General features: G+C 50.9%; 2 protein-coding genes and 1 pseudogene across 3 annotated transcripts in view; all 3 read right to left on the bottom strand.

Moving 5' to 3' along the window:
* Positions 1-253: 253 nt before the first annotated feature.
* On the bottom strand, positions 254-11,350 carry Krt79 (keratin 79). The gene is made up of 9 exons (XM_021183132.1): positions 10,773-11,350; positions 8,873-9,090; positions 7,347-7,407; positions 7,151-7,246; positions 2,586-2,750; positions 2,258-2,383; positions 1,491-1,711; positions 1,092-1,126; positions 254-852 (listed from the first exon to the last, which is right to left on the bottom strand). Exons 1-9 carry the CDS (start codon positions 11,238-11,240, stop codon positions 647-649), a joined length of 1,596 nt encoding a protein of 531 aa, XP_021038791.1. The 5' UTR covers positions 11,241-11,350; the 3' UTR covers positions 254-646.
* A 4,537-nt stretch (positions 11,351-15,887) lies between these two features.
* Positions 15,888-16,843, bottom strand: LOC110310750 (annotated as a pseudogene). The gene has a single exon (XR_002379864.2). The product of XR_002379864.2 is annotated as an FGFR1 oncogene partner 2 homolog pseudogene (transcript).
* A 1,108-nt stretch (positions 16,844-17,951) lies between these two features.
* Positions 17,952-19,198, bottom strand: part of Krt78 (keratin 78) — a 7,955-nt gene continuing 6,708 nt past the window's right edge. Inside the window, exon 9 of the mRNA XM_021184109.1 lies at positions 17,952-18,385. Coding sequence (XP_021039768.1) covers positions 18,109-18,385 — 277 coding nt within the window. The 3' untranslated portion in view covers positions 17,952-18,108. The remainder of the gene's footprint in view (positions 18,386-19,198) is intronic.

Below are 19,198 nucleotides of genomic sequence, written 5' to 3' on the forward strand. Positions count from 1 at the left end.
GAGGGGGGGAGGGGGAGGGGAGGGGGAGGGGAGGGCTCCCTAAGTCACTTGCTTTCCACAGCCTCTCTTTTCTACAAGGAAGAAACTAGGCTTGAAAAAGATCAGGACTCTGCCCAAGTTCACACCTAGCGGCAAAAGGTGAGATGGACCCAAAGTCTGCCTGGTTCTCAAGGTGGCAGTGTGAGAGTCGTCAGCCTCAGCTCATTCCTGCCCCCACCCCACCCCCAGGGGACAAACTGGAGTCACACACAGCTTGCGGTAGGTAGTTGCTGTTTATTGAGACACATCACAGGCACAGACAGGGACTTGACCATGAGGTGACAAGGATGAGGAGCTGCAGGTCTCTGGCAACCCCTTCTGCCTCCTCCAGCTTGCCCTGAACTCAGAGCAAATCTGCTGAGGTGAAAATGAAGAACTGGACATCCTACCCCCTCTAAATAGTCAGGTCACCCCCAAATTAACCAGCTGGTGACCCTAACTTCCCTCCCATTCCACTGCATAACCAAGGAGAAAAACCTGAGTAGATTTGAGCCCTTTCCCAAATGCAAATTATATGTAAATTGTGCACTACAAGTACTCAGCCTCTGTGGTCCTGAGAAGCCATGGCCAGCGCGAGGACCAAGGCCCAACTCTCAAAGCCTCGCTGCTAGTATCTCCGGCTAGAGGTCTTGACTGTAGTGGTCTTCCGTAGGATGGAGGTTCCCCCAGAGACCTGACCGCCTTTGGCAGCGCCATAGCTCACACTAGCACCAAAGCCGCCCTTGCTGGCCCCGCCAGCCCCGCCCAGAGAGAGGCCGTTCCCGAAGCCAGCCGCGCCGCCTGCGCACACGGAGGTAGAGTTGCCGGTCACCGCTGCAAACAAAGTAAACATTCAGGACTTGAGGAACTGTAGAGCCAGAAAGGGGCAGGGGGAAGCCCAGAAACCCACGAAGGACTGGAGTAGAGTAATGTGGCAAACCGCTAGAAGCTCACACTGCCAGACCCTTTGACCCTGAGCCTAATAGAAGAGCCCCTTAGGACCTGGAGGAGGCATGGGAGGGGCAGGGAGCGGAGGAAGCGGTTGGTGTTGGGCACGGATGGTGGATACTTACAGATGCTGATTGCGCTGGGACAATCTCCAGACATCCTAGGGGAAACAAGGACCCGGAGCAATTAGCGATCCAATCTGAAGCTCAAGGCCTTCCAGCAGAGCCTAAAGGCCGTTCTGCCGGAAGCTTTAAAGCCTCCCCTCTCTCCCTGCTTCCTGTGGGACCACTGACAAACCCTGCTATCCCTAAGGACAGAGACTCCTATCTTTCTCAAAGGAAGGAGAAGAATCTGACCCAGTCAAGCAAACCTTGCTGCTGAGCCGGGACACCCCAGGGTTAAGGATGGCCAATCCATCCAGGAAGTGAGCAGCAGAAACAGGGAGAGCTAGGAGAGATGCCCTAGACGACCACCACCACCCTCTGCCCGGCCAACAGATCCCACATATGCAGAGGAGCTGCCACCTGCTCTCCTCGCTCTCCAGCAGCTTGCGGTAGGTGGCGATCTCCACATCCAGGGCCAGCTTGACGCTCACAAGATCCTGGTATTCACGCAGCATCCGGGCCATGTCCTCTTTGGCCTGGTGCAGGGCTGAGTCTAGATCGCTAAGCTTCTTCTTAGCGTCCTTGAGCGCCATCTCCCCATTCTGCTCTGCTTCTGCGATGGCTGTCTGCAGCTGCTGGCACTGCCCACAGGAAAATGGCATTGGGAATACTGTCCAGGCTCATCCCATTCACTCCTTTGCTCTCAAGCCAGGACCTCCACCCCCTACCCAAACAATCTGAGAAAAACTGAAACAATGTAACTGAAAGGGAGTTTAATAGAAGCAGTAAGGAAACACAAAAATATAATCTCAGTTCTTCCAGAAGATCCTCCCAGGGCTTTGGAAGAAGTAAAATGAACAATACAACCTTACTACCAGGAAAAAGCCTTGTTCTATCTATAGAAGAAGCCACACGATTTGGTCATACCTACATAGAGTCAGCATCCTCTGCCTTCTGCCCACCCCGCCCCCTACACTGACATCCTGGAGTAAAATGTCATAGACATGTCCCTTTGAAAGAGGTCATACCAAATGCTCTACCACACATAACACTGTGTGACCTGCGGCAAGTCTGTTGCCCTCTCTGAACCCCAGGCACATCTCTTGGGCACTCCTTCCCAGAAGGAAAAGGTTCATCTTGATGAGCCAGGCTTGGAGTTTTCCAAGCTAACGCCATGGCCCACCTACCTGCTTCTTGGCTGCATCCACCTCGCCCTGCAGTCTCTGAGTGGTGCGAGTGAGTTCTGCAATCTCGTTTTTAGTGTCTCGAAGGCTGTCCCCGTGCTTCCCAGCTGTCACCTGCAGCTCTTCATACTGGAGGCCAAAAAAGTTGTCAGTGAATATTGAGAGCCCTGACCTGCTTGATAACTGTTGGTCTCAGAGCCACCCTCTGCCGGAAGTCCCATGAGAGCTGAGTGCACCAGGTCCCAGAGCTCTGAGGGCCCAGTGGGCCAGGGCTCTCCAGGGGAGGAGGTCCACCCCCAGCCCGCACATCCAAGGTAAGTTGACTGCTCACTTTGGTCTGGTACCAGGACTCAGCCTCAGCCCGGCTCTTCTGGGCAATCAGCTCATACTGGGCTTTGACTTCAGCGATGATGCTGTCCAAATCCAAATTGCGGTTGTTGTCCATGGACAGTATCACGTTGGTGTCAGACACATTGGTCTGCACTTGGCTCAGCTCCTGTAAAAATAAGTGCAGCTGCCACCACAGTCCTACCCTATGCCTTGGGCAGAAACAAAGGATACGGAATAGGACCCTCGCATGGCCTCAGAGGGACATCCTAGGCTTCCTCAAGATCCTCCCTGGAAAGAATCTACCACTGGAAAAAGAACCTCCATCTCCCTATTGTGAGGTGGGCTTACATCTTCCCTGTTGATCTTCAGGTCTTCTGCTGAGAGATCAGGGGACCGAGGGGAGTGTGCCTCCCTGCCCTGTGCCACCCTGGCTCTGTGCTAACACAGTCACTGGTTTCTGTGATCATCACATCCCCAGGAGACAAGCACTCCCCAGTTAGCCTGAAGGCTACTTCTGTGCCCTCAGGGAAGGTGGCATGTTCAGGAGCCTACCTGTTCCACTGTCTCTTCTGACCCTGAGGATAGGAGAGAAGAGAGATTTGGCAGGAAAGAGACTCCTACCAGAGGACCAGGTACAAAGGAAAGGGGGATGACACAGAAGTCAGACACTGACAAAGCCCCGATGGCTTCTGACAATCAGTGCACTAGACCACGGTGTTCTCAAGACCTCCTTGCATTTCTACGGCCACTGCCCTTTTAAAGGATGCATTGGGGACAACAAAGGTGATGTAAAGGTAACAGGAAGTTGAGAATCTGTGATCTGTTCACTGGGTTATGACATTGGCTCCCAGAGGGCTCTGCCTCTGTCATCCTTTGGCTCCCTGAGCTTCTACCAGACTGCCCTCAACTCCAGCTGTCAACCACCTTCCATAGTCTCATTGTTACCAGTAGTATGTCACACACACACATACACAAACACACACACACATGCATGCATATACACACATATACATGTGCATACACACATAAACATATACACATACAACCCAAGGGAATATGGCAGGCAGAGAGAGAGAGAGAGAGAGAGGGAGAGAGAGAGAGAGAGACCAAAACCATATCTGACAGCTTGGGATGTTGACTATGTTCTAAGCACAAGGGTAGGGACAAATGGGTCACTGAAGAGCAGAAGTCAGGGGACAAGGGTTCTGAGGTTACCCTCCAGAGGTGTCATGGCCAAACCTAGAGCATTGAATGGGATCCTGAGTGCCAGGTTAGCCAACATGAATGGCAAAAGAACCGTTGCCCTGATGGATGGGGAAGCCCTTTGACAGGAAGTCATCCCCCAGCATGGTCCACAGCTACCTTTCCTTTCTACATCTTCCCCTAAATCTCCCAACTTGCCAACTTCCTGCCATCACAGACATTGTGCCCTTTGATGCCAAAGCCCTGCCAAGCTGAGCCCTTCTTGTGCCTGCTTCTGAATGCCAGTTCTTCCTTGAGGTCCATTGCAGGTGTGACCTCAGAAGGCCTCCCCTACCCTGTCCTCCAAAAGAAACCCCCACCGCAGCCTCCAGCTGTGCCTCGGCACCTTGAGCCTGTCCCAACAGGGCTTTCCTTACTTAAGAACCTGACCCTAGGGGCAGGAACTTTGTCTTACTTGTTATGTGGGAGGAACTCCATAAACGCTTGTTAAGTAAGCGAGGTAAAAATGAAAGAAAGGGATGCTGGGTAAGCCAGCTCCATGCTCTGGGTAGAGCAGAGCTAAATGTGAAACATGAGCACAGACAATCGAGCATGAGGGTGGACAGGGACATCCTAACTCATAATAAACCACCGAGAAACCCAGCAAAGAGAAAAGAGGAAACACCTCAAAGCACCAGAGGGGCCCATCATAGGAGGCCCAGGGAAGACTAAGGAGATGAACACTGAGGCATCCCAAAGAAACAAGGATGATGAGTCCAGAGCCCAACAGCAGAGCCCTGCTCCTCTGAGGGAAGGAGTCAGGATTCTGCAGGTTAAGGAATTATAAAACATGGGAGGAGGCACAGAGCCACCAAGAGTCACCTGAGCATACATGAAACCAAATAGGTTTCATTTTTCACATATGAGTGTATTGCTGGATAGCCAAAAACTTACCGTGGACATTATCTGACCACTCCTTTCTTTCCAGAAATCCCAAAAATGTGACAAGAGGGACTGGGGGGATCGCTCAGGGAGTAAACATCTGTTGTGTAAGCATGAGTTAGGATCCTAAGCAACTATGTCAAAAGCTACGTATCTTAGTGTGTGCCTTGTGAACAACACCATTGGAGTGAAGGGAGACAGGTGGATCCCCAACCAGACTCATTGCCCAACCAATCTCCTCAAGATAGTAAGGTACAGTCTCGGTGAGAGACCTTGCCTCAAAAAAAAAAAAATGGTAGAGTGTTCAGTGATGTGCTCCAAAAGATGGGATATTAAATAGATTGGTGGTCAGGTGACAGGTACTCAAAGTATTGTCCAAGCTGGCCTTGAACCCGGGCCCTTTTGCCTCAGCCTCCCAAATACTGATATTACAGGCATAAAGTACCACACTATCTTGTTTAAGTGGATGCTAAAGTAGCCTGGGCCCTTTAACTACACAATCTTAATTAATAAAACAATACTGTGTTGAGAAATCACCAATGAAGACCCCCAGGGCTCTGTTCTTAACCCTGATCCCATTGGGAGCTCCCCTTATCACCTCCATCAGTCACTTACACGGAAGTGTTATCAAAGACCTGAACAAGAAGGGCTAGCCTTGTCTTACTTAGTTCATGGAGTGCTTATCTAGCAAGCACAGAGTTCTGTGTTCAATTCCCAGCACCACATAAACCAGGAATACCTATTCACACCTGTAATCTCAGCCCAGGAAGGTCAAGATTTCAGTCATTCTCAGCTACATAGCAAGTTTGAGACTAGCCTGGGCTACATGAGCTCCTCAAAAACTAGAAATCACAAAAAAAAAGTATATTGTTTTTAATTTTAAAACCTAAGCAGAACATTTATGCAGTTTGGGAAAAAACAGAGTAGGGCATGGTGCCACCAACACATAGGACAGGGTGACCCGGTGCCCACATAGCGTTATGTGATGGTATACACCTCAGTAGCATTGTATAAAAACCCTACTATCACCAGGTGTGGTAGAACAAGTGTTTAATCAGCACTTGGGGAGCAAGCTGAGGCAGGAGAGCTGCTGTGAGTTTCAGATCAGCCTGGACCACTCAGTGATACAACACTTGCCTACTTCTTGGTTCCATTCCCAGCATGCACACACACACACACACACATACACATACACACATACATGCATGCATGCACACACACATACATACACATACACATACACACATACATGCATGCATGCACACACACATACATACATACATGCATGCACCCACACATACATGCACTCACATACACAAACACACACATACGAACACACACATGCAAGCATGCATGCACACACACATATACATGTATGAACACATGCACACACATATGCAAGCACGCATGTATACACACACACACACACTTTTTTCAACTACCTAATTACTGGAGGAAAGTATGTTCACACCTCTCTTGAAAGCATTCATGTAAAAATCTCCAGAGATTGTCTAAGCAGCCAGGATAATAAGGTGCTCTCTAAAACACTACATGAACTAAAGGAACACTGAGATGCATAAATAAGTGTCTGCTCTTCTTCCCCACCCATCTGTCTTCCTGTCTTTCCTGAATTCTCAATGTCTCCTTTCTTCATTGTCACCTTTTAACGGAGCCCTCAGAGCAACAACAGCTGCCCTCACATGCAGCAAGCACCCTGCACCTGGGGGATCAGGTAGAGGTTGCACGAGCCCCTGGCTGGCTGCCACAGAAGGGGTTTTACCCTGGACAGAAGATTAGCTGGGCAGACCCTGCTGATGCTGGGAATATCTGCTTCTCTAGCGAATTCCCACTTAGCTCAACCCCTACTGTCCCAGTCTGCAAGACTCCCTGTCTCCTGAGACCCTTCCTGGAGTTTCTGATCCACCCACTACTCTACCTTACCAACCTGGATCACACTCCCTGCTGGCCCATCCCTGCCACTCCATTTCAAACTGAGCAACAAGGGGGCCACTGCCTCTGACTGTGACCAAGGACCAGTTACTCTGAATCACAGTACCATTGGCTCTCAAATAGGCACAGTAGCACCTACATTGTGGAGCTTTCGAGAGAAATATGCACAAAGCTGGCTCAGGGTCTGGCCCTGTTTAAAGCATCTGTTATAGAGAAGTTGTACTCATTAAAAGGGTGGAGTCGCAATTTTTTGAGAATGTCTCACTCTGGCTGGCCTAGAACATCTATGAAGACCAGGCTGGCCTCAAATTCACACCACCTGCCTCTGCCTCCAAATGTTATGATTAAAAGACATGCGCTATCACACCCTGCCCCATCCTGTAGGCTCCAAACTTTCCAGTCAAGTAACACTGGTGAGTTCACACCTCCGAGGGTGACTCTCCAGTGGTACATGAATGTGCACAGATCATGGCTGCCCATCTGTCTCCTTACCATCTCAAAGAGATGTTGCAGGAAGTCAATCTCTTGTGTCAAGCTGTCCACTTTGCCATGCAGATCCACTCTGCCCATGAATGCGGCATCTACATCCTGAGGAGAGGACAAGAGCAAACAGAGTCCTCACACCCCAGATCCATCCAGACTGTGGCATCCAAAGGACCACCTCCCCCAGCCTAGCTACCCCACGCACCTTCTTGAGCACCACAAACTCATTCTCCAGGGCAGTGCGTTTGTTGATTTCATCCTCATACCTGTAACACAAGGAAGGCTTAGGTGAGTTCTGTCCTTTAGGTAGTGGACTCACCCGGCTCCCCGGAAGCCTTGGTGATCAACACCGCCACTTGGAAGCCTCTGTGGGGAACAGATCTTTAATGCAGTCAACAGTGGAGAAGCTTGGGGGATACCACTGTTTAAACACTTCCTTTCCCTTTTGGAAGAAAGAAGTTGCAAATTCACACACTGTCATGATCTCTTTGGGTCAGAGCCCTTGGAGGCTGTTCCAGACAAAATAAGTGTGCCAACAACAACTGACCTCTGTCTCCACTTTCAACAACACGCCATCATTTGAAACAATTAGTTCCTTCCCAACCACTTCTGTTAATACTAAGGTTTAGAAACTGCCATTGTCAAGTTACAGGGAAAGTTATTTTAAAATTACCCTTTAATGTTATAAATACGTGTATTGTCAACCATGTGGTGGGAAGGGCATTTGGATCTCCATTCAAACACCCGTTCCTCTAAATGTATGGTATTTGTGGAGCGGTTGAAAATTCCACGCTAGGTCTCCCATGAGGCTGAGGAAATATTACGCTGAACGTTTTAGACATGATCGTGGTATTTTTAAGTTTTGTCGGATCAAGTTAGGCAAATGGACTATATATATAGTTCATTTATATACCTGTTGGGATTTGAATTAAGATTATGTGAACATATAAGGAATTTGTGGCACAGACATAGGAACATCCAGGGCTGATGTTTCTCAAGAAGGGAATCTGGAATGGCGGCGAATATGGGAAAGAACACAGGAGTGCCTGTGGCCTTCCTCAGCATCTAGAGAATAGTCATGGTGTATACTGTTCCTGTACCTCAGATGGTTTTCTGAAGAAAAATAACACTGTTGTGCCCTGTATAACCTTGAGCATGCCGGGCTGTGAGCCATTCACTCGTAACTGCCATCAAAGGAGCCATGATATAAAAACACACCTCCTGTAACCCTAACCCTTCTCAGGAGGGTCGATCTGGCCAACCTCTCACACACTCCTAGTAACCATACTTATGAAGAAAGTGACGAGGCGACTAGATTTGTTTGGAGACATGAAGAGAGGCAATAGAAAAAGAGCGGCAAAGTGAAATTGGCTGAGCTGCGTGTGGATGGCAAGAGCTTGGGGTTCAGTGCACCATCACCCCCACCTTATAAAAAGGACACTTTACAGTTACTAAGCTGAGAGAGGTTACCACACATGTAATCCCTGAGGCTGAGCAAGAAGAGCGCCGGGAGTGAGACCCTGTCTGAAAATAATTATAATAATAATAAAACAACAACAAATCAACCAATAAACAAACATGAAGCACACACACACAAACACGCCCCTGCCCCTGCCCCTGCCCCTGCCCCTGCCCCTGCCCCTGCCCCTGCCCCTGCCCCCAGTAGGGGCAGCTCTGCCCAAGTGGGAGTGGTCATGCTCTGTCTCATAGGACAGCATGTGTGTCCCTCACTTGTTCTTGAAGTCCTCCAGATTATCCTGTACGTTCCTCAGCTCCATATCCAGCCGGCCCCGCTCACTCTGTTTGGTATCCAGCTGCCTCCTCAGGGTGCTCAGATAATTCTCAAAGAAAGGCTCCAGGCTCCTGGCGACCCCCGTGTTCTGGCTCTGCTCCTGCAGCAGTGCCCACTTCGTCTCCAGCACCTTGTTCTGTTGTTCCAGGAAGCGCACCTGACCAGGGAAGGAAGGAAGGAACGATGGATGGGTGGGTATCACCTGGGGAGCAGCGTCCAAACAAACAGAAAGGACTTGAAAGAGTTAACAAACACATATGTGTGTGTGTGTGTGTGTGTGTGTGTGTGTGTGTGTGTGTGTGTGTGCTGGTCACCTGAACTACTCATTCTGTTCTCTGTCTCACTTTCTTCCCACTTGTCCTGGATGAAACTGGATGGTGCCAGTGTTTATGAGACCAATTCCGCATCAGTCAACTGTTTAAAGTATCACAGAAGCCTGGTTGGATCCTCTGATCCCAACACTCAGGAGGCAGAGGCAGGTCAGTCTCTGAGACCAGCCTGGTCTACAGAACAAGTTCCAGGAAAGGCAGGGCTATACAGAGAAACCCTGTTTCCAAAAAAAAAAAAAAAAATCATATATATATGGCTCAAATCCAACCTCCCACATAGCAGTTCACAACTGTCTGTAACTCCAGCTCCCGAGGATCCAATACCATCACACAGACATATGTGCACACGTAAATAAAACTAAAACAAATAAAATAAAAATAAATAATTAAAATAAATAGCATCGGAGAAACAGAGCTAGAGATGGATCACTAGTTAAGAGTACTGGCTGCTCTTCCATCAGATCCAGATTCAATTTCCAGCACCCACCGTAGCTCACAAAAGAACCAAAAGTCACTAGGGAAAAGGGCAAGAGATAGGTGACACAACTTCCGTAACCCTCTGTCACCCGGTCCCTCCAGGTGCCACCTCCACAGCACCCCAGGCCTAGTCACTTGGCCAGGAGCCCTGTTGCAGGTACACCTCAGTGCCCAGGACTGTGGGGCTCTGCAGCCTTCTTCACGGTTATGCCCCTGCCTCACATACCTGTGCGATCCTGAGCAAATCTCAGGACCACTCTAAGCCTTAGTTTGCATAGGGTACCCAGGTTCTTCATGGAACCCTGAGGGTGACACACGAGAAAGGAGGTAGGGCCCTTCTGTGTTAAAAGTTCAAATCATGGAGTTATGCCTCAGCCTGATCTCGCAGCCTAGGCGCAGAGCCAAGGTACACAGTGCTGAAGGAATGGAGCAAGAAATGAGAGAAGTGGTACCAGAATGATCCCGGTCACCCTGGAGGTGAGACGGGGATCCAGAACACTCCCAGAGTGTAATATTCAAACTGTAGGGTGGCCACCCTCCTCGTGGTAGCCGGAAGGGGGAACCAGGCAAGGGAGGGCAAAGGGCTTCCTCTTGCCCTCCAGGTTCTCATTGTGCCTGACCCCGAGGCTTCTTCAGCTGGAGAGGACAGACAGAATTCCAAGGCTCCAACCTTGGATGGTTTGTGGAATTCCTGAGCCATGCACTGTTGCCCACAGCTATAAAATGACTCAAGTCATCAAAGGCCAACTCCCTGACAGGAACACTGAGGACCACACATCTTTTAATAATGGGGTAAGGCTAATGCTTAGCGGTATAGGAAAGGCTCCAACACAGGTGGGCTGGGCCCCTCATTCACAGAAGAAACCCCAGCCACCAGGTTTTAGCCTCAACCTCTGGTAGGCAGAAACCACCGTCACCTCACCCTGCACACCTAGAGCACATGGCAAAAACTGCCTTTGCCCAGACCACCCCCCATTAGAGGTTCAGCTTCCACCCCACCCCACCCCACCCCACCCCGGTGTTGCCCACCCACCTTATCAATAAAGGAGGCAAACTTGTTGTTGAGGGTCTTGATCTGCTCGCGCTCCTGGGTGCGCACCCGCTGAATCTCGGGGTCTATCTCCACATTGAGAGGTGTCAGCAGGCTCTGGTTGACAGTGACTTCCTGGATCCCCCCGGGAGGACAGACTGGCCCAAATGTCTGCCTGCCAGCCCCTAGGCCCACATAGGCCCCACTGCCAAAGCCTCCTAGTGCCCGGCCAGAGGAGGCCCCACAAGCCATGCTGACGGAGATATTCTTGCCTCCCAAGTTGTAGAGGCTCCGGCTGCCAAAGCCCCCAGAGCTGGACCCAGAGCGGACCCCACCGCCACCGCCGCTCCCCCTGGACATAGTCACTGAGCTGTAGCTGGTTCGCATCCGACTCCCACCACCTCCGCTGGCTGAGTTAGAGCTGAAGCCTCCTTTAGTGGAGAAAGTCTGCCTGGACAAAGAGGACCGCATGATTGTCAGTGAGAAAGCAGCTGAGAGCAGGAGGGAATCAGCCGGAGTGAGCTACTGAGCCACCAAAGACCTTTTTATCTTTTCCCAGCTGGGCTGGCCCTGGGTTCCATGCACTCCGGCTGTGATTACCACAGGTGAGAGGGAGGGGCCGGGAGGGGGGGATGTCCTCTCCCCCAGGATGTGGGAGGGCCTCGCCCAGCCATCACTGAGACTGAAGTGCTGCTCCTGAGCAGAGACTACTTGAGATGGGAAGCACCCCACCCCCACTACCCCCACCCCCACCCCACCCCACCCCATAAGCTCTCCTCACTTGGAACAGGATGATAGGGCTCCTACAGTTACCCTCACCACCCAGTGGCTGGCTTGGTCTCCTCCTACGCAGCCCTGATGGCCTGCTGTCAATGGGGCTCTGTTTTGTGGGGTTTGTCCCAGGGCCTTGTGGTAAGCCAAGGCCCCAGGGCCCAGTGCTGTGCAGGTGGCAAGGGAAGATGCATTGGGCAACGGGTTGTAGAGAGAGTGCCCAGGCCTGCTCTAGTCCCACCCTCCCAGCCCACAGCCTCCTGTCTCTTGGCAGGTCCAGCGTGGGGGGCACAGGTGACAGTGCAGGGGTGGGGCAGCTACTCTTCTCTACACTGGCAGGTATCTGCTGGGTGGGAACCCTGTGTGGGGTAAAGAGGATCCAAGGACGAAAGGAGGGCTGGATGGCTTTGACTCTAACCAGGCATAGCAGAGCACACCTATATCCCAGCACTCTAGGGGTGAAGGTGGGAGGGTCAAAAGTTCAAGGTCACCCAGCCTCAAAACCAAAAATAAATAAATAAATAAAAGGACAAAGAAAGAAAAGAAATGCCCAGTCACCACAGGCAGGGTGTCAAAGCTTAGGACCCCAACTGCTTTTCCTGGGGCTGGAAGGAGGCAAGGAACTGTGGCTACCCCTAAGCTCTTCTTTGGTGGAGCCTTCCCGGTAGGGCCCAGACATTTTGGAATACTGAAGATGCACATGTATCCAAGAAGCCCCAAGTGTCTCATGCTGTAACCCCATCAACCTTCTCCTTTCCTGACCACAAGGACTCCACCTGCTCAATTCAGAAGAACAGGGACACTCCCGGTCACTTCACACCGGCCTCCACTCTCTTCCCAGTCAGGCTTCTAGAACCAAGCACAGCCCACGCAGAATTGGAGAGACTTCAGGTACAGGATCACAGATAGTGGGAGAAGGCCTTGAGACTGCCCCCCTCCCTCACCTCTTCATCATTCAGAAGGCAAAAGGGCAGAGACTGCGTTAAGGCAAAGATGGAGCAGCGTTGACTCTGCCAGGCTAAAGCTCGGATCCCAACAGAGATGCAGAAGACCCCCGTGAGGATGGTGGCTTCTAGGCTCCAAAGGAAGCTGGGGATCTTTCCCTAGGGCCACTGGGATATTCAAGAGGCTCCTGTTCACTTGAAGCATTGAACTCAGCTCCTAGCAGTCATGAAGAGCCACAGAAGTAGCCCCTTAATGCCACCAAGACTGCTTGGAGTTAAGGACACCAGGCATCTAGGAGAGCTGGTTTGAAAGACCAGTTCTCAGTGACCTGTGTGCCTTTGGGACACTCTCCACCTCTCTGAACCTCATCTAAGCATAACCCACCATAGAAGTCCTTCGGGAAAACAATGCCATTGGAATGAGCCATCTTCTCCCACCAGCCAACCTCCGTCTCCTTTCCCCAGGCTGAGAACACTTTCTCAGGCTCCCTTATCTCCGCCTGGCAGCGTGGGAGAAGAGATAGCTGTGAGTGAGGCCTGGCCTCCAGACTGCTGCCATGGTCCTCTGGGCAGGAAAATGATGTCAGGCAGTGCTGTGAGTCACTGTGTGGCTGGGCTGGTGGGAGTGGGAGTCAAACTGTAAATATAAACATACCCCGCCTCAGAGACTAGCATTCAGGCATGCAATTCATGTGTGCACCTCCTGAGCATGCTCTCTGTGCCAGGCTCTACCCTGGGAGCTAGGGAGCTAGCAACAGATGCCTGTGCAGCCCAGGCATACTCTTGGGAGATGGGGTTGTTACTCAGAGACAGCCTTCCCTACCCAGCCAGACGGATTGCCTCAGGCAAGGTCCTGTGAGGTCACTTTGCCTCCTTGGCCGTTTGTAGCTTGTAGCTCTGGCTGTTTTGAGACGTCAAACTGGATCGGTTTTTTTGGAAGTCTTTTTGCAGAACATGCACATACCCTGATTTTATGTAGACCGAACTAACCTTAAACTCTCTGTGTAGCCAAAGACAACATTAAACTCCCGATCCTTCTACCTTCCAGGCACTGAAGTGACACCCATGAGCCACCATTCCTGGCTTTTTGAATCTTTCCAGAGGAAACCCCATACCTTTGTAACTAGTGGAGTTTATAGGAGTAATTATAAACAGAACAGGAGCAAAGATTATACAGATTGATGAATCAAGTGACCAGCCCTCCAGAGGTCTCCTGCTAAGACCAGGATGCTACAGCAGCTCTGGGAAACAGAAGAGCAGTTAAGAGGTGATCTAAGGGCTACCATGTATTAATTAAGGAAGTAAGCCTCCTGCCAAGGTTTGGTCGATGGGCAGTGAATGTCTAAGCTTGATCCACATCTGTGGCCTCCCACAAACATTGTGGAGGAAGGTCCAGGGAGGGGGTTTCCAAAGGAAGAACTACAGCCTACCGCTCCTTTGACTGCCAGCTACCAAGGGCCTCCAACTCTGGAGACTCACCTGCCGGCCTTCCCCACTATCAGGATACAGGAGCATGAGGGATTTAATGCTACTGCTGCCAAAAGCATGGGTCAGAATAGCTGATAACGGCAACTTGTATCCCTAATACCTAACAGCTTGGATGCTGAACTACATGGAAGACACAGGGGAAGGTGCCTCCAAGAGAAGTAGGACTTTCGAATCTACTAAGACCCGGCACCATCATCCGTGCGTACCGAGAGCCAGCTGTGTGACCCAGTGTGCCCTGAGCACATTGCATGTAGGGTTGGCATGCCTTCCCCCAGCTCCGGCTGTGCTCCCTTATCTCCATCCTACCTCAGAGACACCCCCACTTTCCGCACAGCTGGGCACTGCTCTCTTGTTTCCTTTGTCCAATGACGATAACCAAAGAGGAGATCAAAAGAGAGAGAAATGGGGATTCTTGCTAACCCCCACCCTCCAGGGTCACACTTCTCCCTGGGGTCCCCCACACACACTGTTCCAGAAACTACTCTCTGATCCATGCCAAGTCTCCTGTCTCCTCAACTCTGCACAAGGCAGCTGATGTCCTACCCCTCTTTGGCCTATCCTAGTTTAAAGGCACTGAAAGTCTCCTTGGTCCCAGACAAAGTGAAAGAGTTAATCCATTCACTAGAGCCGTTGGTGGCTGCTTCCTAGCTTTGTGGCCTGGGAAGTCCCTGGCCTCCTGGTCTTGTTAAACCCCGAGAAGTAATCCTTCCTATAAGGTCCCTTCAGCTCCCAACACATAAAGGAATCAGGGTTGTGAAAGAGGTGAGAGTTGAGCACAACTCACTGCGTGGGCTGGACCTACTATGTGCACCGCCAGGACAAAGCCATTAAGAAGTTCCTCATCTGGAGATAGGGAGATGGAAAATGAAGGTATATTTCACTAGAACTCAGCTGAATTACTCTGACTGGGATTATGCCAGGCAGTGAGAGGTGGTAGTGGTGGTGGTGGTTGTTGCTGCTGCTGCTGCTGCTGCTGCTGCTGCTGCGTTTGTCTGTCTCACTGTCCTGAGATGGGGGTCTCACTCTACAGCTCAGGTTTCTAGAATTCATGTAGCCTAGGCTACCCTTGAACTCATGACAACCCTACTTTCTCTCTACGTCTTAAATCTGAGATTGCAGACCCAGCTACCACTCTGGGTTGTTCTTAGAGTTTTCTTATGGATGAAAACGCTGAAGTATGGAGAGATTGTGTACTGCGTCAAAGTCACATCACCAGGAGCGTTAGCGCTTAGACCCAAGCACCCTCCCTCCCGTGTCTTCTGCACCCAGGTAGGCATGCATGGCTTCTTTCCAGATAAGTAATGAGGAATCCTGCAGCTGCCCTCCCCCAGTACAGCAGCAGAACTTCAAGACATCCCTCCGCCCAGGCCGCAGAGCTGACAGCATGGGCCAAGCTGCCTCTCTCCAGAGCTCAAGGCAGGAAAGGGAACGGGGAAGAAACATTAAAGAGACCCACACAGCCTGCAGAGTGAGTAAAACCCTCCCAGAACCTCCTAGTCCCAACCCTGACTGACGAGCGAATGGCTTCCCTCAGAGCTTTCTGAAAGAGAAGAAAGATATTTCTAGGCTCAAGTTCAGATAGGTTCAGGGATCCACTGGGGCTAGGGACATCATTTCGAATCCCCATGAGATCCTTTTCCTGTGTGCAGGGGCACAAAAAACAGCTAAGCGGTACCAGGCTAATAGAGACACAGGGTATCCCCCATCAGAAACAAATGTATAGCCAGGGACTGCAACAGAGCAACCAGAATGTGCAGGGCACAGGAAGGGTCCTGCCGCTCAGACTTGGGGCAGTAGAAAAGATTTTTAGGAGGAGGAAAAACTTGATCCAGACTTAGGAAAAAGGAACAGAGAACCACGTAAGGTCGGGACCAGAGCAAATTCAAGCAAACAATCTTTTTTTTTTTTTTACTTTAAAAATTGTGATAATTTAGGCTTTCCAACATTTATTAGGAGTATTCAGGGTGATCTATGTAGCATCTAAGAAGCCAACAGCACTTCTGAAACTGCAGTGCTCAGCAGGACCTTGAANACTCGCTGTTCACTGTGGCTCAGCTTCTCCTTTCTGACTGTGATTGGGATCTGGTTTATGACCACTGGTTATACTTTCTGCTGCTGTCTCTCTGCCAGTGTCCCTGTACATACCAGAGGGAAAAGGCTGACTGAAGTTGGGTTTTATGTTCACACATCCACTCACTTCTGGGCCCATTCTAGTGACCACACAGAAAGCCACTCAGCTCTTCCTCAGACTCAGGTCACTGTTAGTCACTAAGGCAGATAGAGATGTACTCTCTGATGCATCATCCTTCCGAAGGTTCAAAAAGGATTCTCGAGTTATCTGAAGGATCTCTCTCAAGCCTTTATTTTCTTGTTCAAGTTGAAATATCCGCTCCTGTTCCTTGCAACCCTGCTGCTCGTCAATTTCAATAGCTTTTCTCATTACTGCTGCCATCTCGGTGATTTGGTCAACATGTGCTTGCAACTCCTTTGAGTGTTGCTCTTTTAACTTCATTATTATACCTGGGTCATCTTTCTTGCTGGCCATGAGCAGTCTGAACATCTGCTCTCGGTACTTGCTCATTATCAGTTCCAGGGCAGACTGGTGCTCTTCCAGGGATGTCCGCAGTTCTTTGTTCTCTTGTTGTAATTCTCTGATTTGTCTGTTTTCTTGCTGGATTCCCATAACTAGTGTGGATCGTGGCCGATGTCTTGCTACTTCATTAAGTTCTTGGATTTCTTCCTGATACTGCTTCATCGCTTCCACTCGCTTGCTGAGGGCAGTGGTCTGCTCGATGAGAGACTCTGCTGCATCATCATGATCTCTCAACCTTTCAACAAGGGCTTTAGCGTCAGCAAGTGCCTTCTCAATGGTGCAGCAAGCAAACAATCTTAATGGGGGAACAAGCTTCAAGAGCCACCAGACATCATGGGGACATGGGAGATGGAGCAGTGTGTTCAAAGGGCACCTCAGGGACACACCAGAGCCCTAAAGAACTTCCTTGATAAGATGGCTGTGTTGCCCAGGGAGACACCATAGGACACACTTGACACTGTAGATAGTCCTCGGGCTTCCTTCCAAGGAGAGTGGGCTGGAGAGATGCACAAGCTATGTTTTTCTGGTAAGGTGTGCAAGCTAGGGCAGAGTTGAATTACTTGGTAAGCATGGCATAGAATCTACACTTACCATGGGGAACCTTGGTCTCTGCCCTTCCACCTCTCCTCTAAATGCCCTTGGAATCCATTTCAAAGCTGTTGCCAAGAATCTGGGCTGAACTGCACCAGCTGGGATGTTCTAGGCCAGGAATGCCACAGCGAGGACAAGGCTCTGGAGTTGTGGTGGGAGGAAGCAGGGAGCAGGCTGCCCGAGGTATCGCTGAGCCACAGAAAGGGGGACAGGACAAAAAGCAACCTCCCGCAAACCCCCATTCGCCACACAGGGTATCTGAACTCATGGCAGAAAGCCAGTCCTTGGCTGGAAAGAAGCCCAGTCTCACAGGTGGGAGGGACTGTGCTGAGGGTGGCCTAAGTGTTCAGACCAGAAGAGATGTGGAGCCCAGTGCTTGTCAGAGGAACCACAGCATCAAAGAGCCAGTCAGACTGAGGCTCTGAACATAGTTTGGGAAGAGGGGAAGGAGAGGGCAGGGACTGGGCGGTGTAACACTTCACAAGACAGAGAAACAGAGGCAGGAGGGTAGAGGAAGGGACCAAGTAGGGTCCTGAGTTCCAGTCTCTAGATTCCAGTTACTGGCCTCTAGCACTCCCTCCTACTGAAGCGTATTTGAACTAGGGTTAGAGTCTTGCCAAAGCCTAGTCTTCCAGGCCAGCCTAAATAAAGACCATAGACAAGGGAGTAAAAACTCTGGCTAGAGGGCAGAACCTATGCACTGTGTGGGACACACACACCCACATGAATGCATGCACACACACACACACACATGCACAGGCACACACAAATGAGATGCAAATGAGTATGCAAAGCAGGACCTGCCCCTGACCACTTGGGACAGCAGGCAAGCCAGACTTTATTGACTTTCTCCAGTACCCAGTGGGCTGCCTTGGGCTGTGGACATTGGACATTGTGGGGTGAGCTCAGAGCAAGGCTTCTGGGTTCAGAAGGGATGTGACTGCCTGGTCACTCAATAAATGACAGACATCTTCCGACTTGATTCCACTGTCTTCTTCAGGATGGTGCGGCAGCTGGAGCCAGAGCCAGAACTGAAGCCTGAGCCAGATACGGAACAGGAACCCATGATGGGGCTGTATCCAGATCCCTGGGGTATCTCAAAGCCACCAGTAACGATGCTAGAGCAGCCTCCAGACCCAAAGCTACCTTGCCAGCCTCTGTGGCCACAAGTGCCCACTTGGCCTCCACATTCTCCTCTAGGCATGGACACTTGACCCCCACATTCTCCTCTAGGAATGACCACTTGGCCTCCACATTCTCCTCTCGGAATGACTGCTTGGCCTCCACATTCTTGCCCAGGCATGGCCACTTGGCCTCCACATTCTCCTCTAGGCATGGTCACTTGACCCCCACATTCTCCTCTAGGCATGGTCATCTGGCCTCCATATTCTCTCCCAGGCATGGTCACCTGGCCTCCATATTCTCTTCCAGGCATGGTCACTTGACCCCCACATTCTCCTCTAGGCATGGTCACCTGGCCTCCACACTCTCTTCCAGGCATGGTCACCTGGCCTCCACATTCTCTTCCAGGCATGTTCACCTGGTCTCCATATTCTCTTCCAGGCATGGTCACTTGACCCCCACATTCTCCTCTAGGCACGGTCACCTGGCCTCCACACTCTCTTCCAGGCATGGTCACCTGGCCTCCATATTCTCTCCCAGGCACGGTCACCTGGCCTCCATATTCTCTTCCAGGCATGGTCACTTGACCCCCACATTCTCCTCTAGGCACGGTCACCTGGCCTCCATATTCTCTTCCAGGCACGGTCACCTGGCCTCCATATTCTCTTCCAGGCATGGTCACTTGACCCTCACATTCTCCTCTAGGCACGGTCACCTGGCCTCCATATTCTCTTCCAGGCATGGTCACTTGACCTCCATATTCTCTTCCAGGCATGGTCACTTGACCCCCACATTCTCCTCTAGGAATGACCTCTTGGCCTCCACATTCTCTTCCAGGCATGGTCACCTGGCCTCCAGATTCTCTTCCAGGCATGGTCACCTGGCCTCCAGATTCTCTTCCAGGCATGGTCACCTGGCCT

Source organism: Mus caroli, chromosome 15 (genome assembly GCF_900094665.2).
Source record: "Mus caroli chromosome 15, CAROLI_EIJ_v1.1, whole genome shotgun sequence".
NCBI lineage: Eukaryota > Metazoa > Chordata > Mammalia > Rodentia > Muridae > Mus > Mus caroli.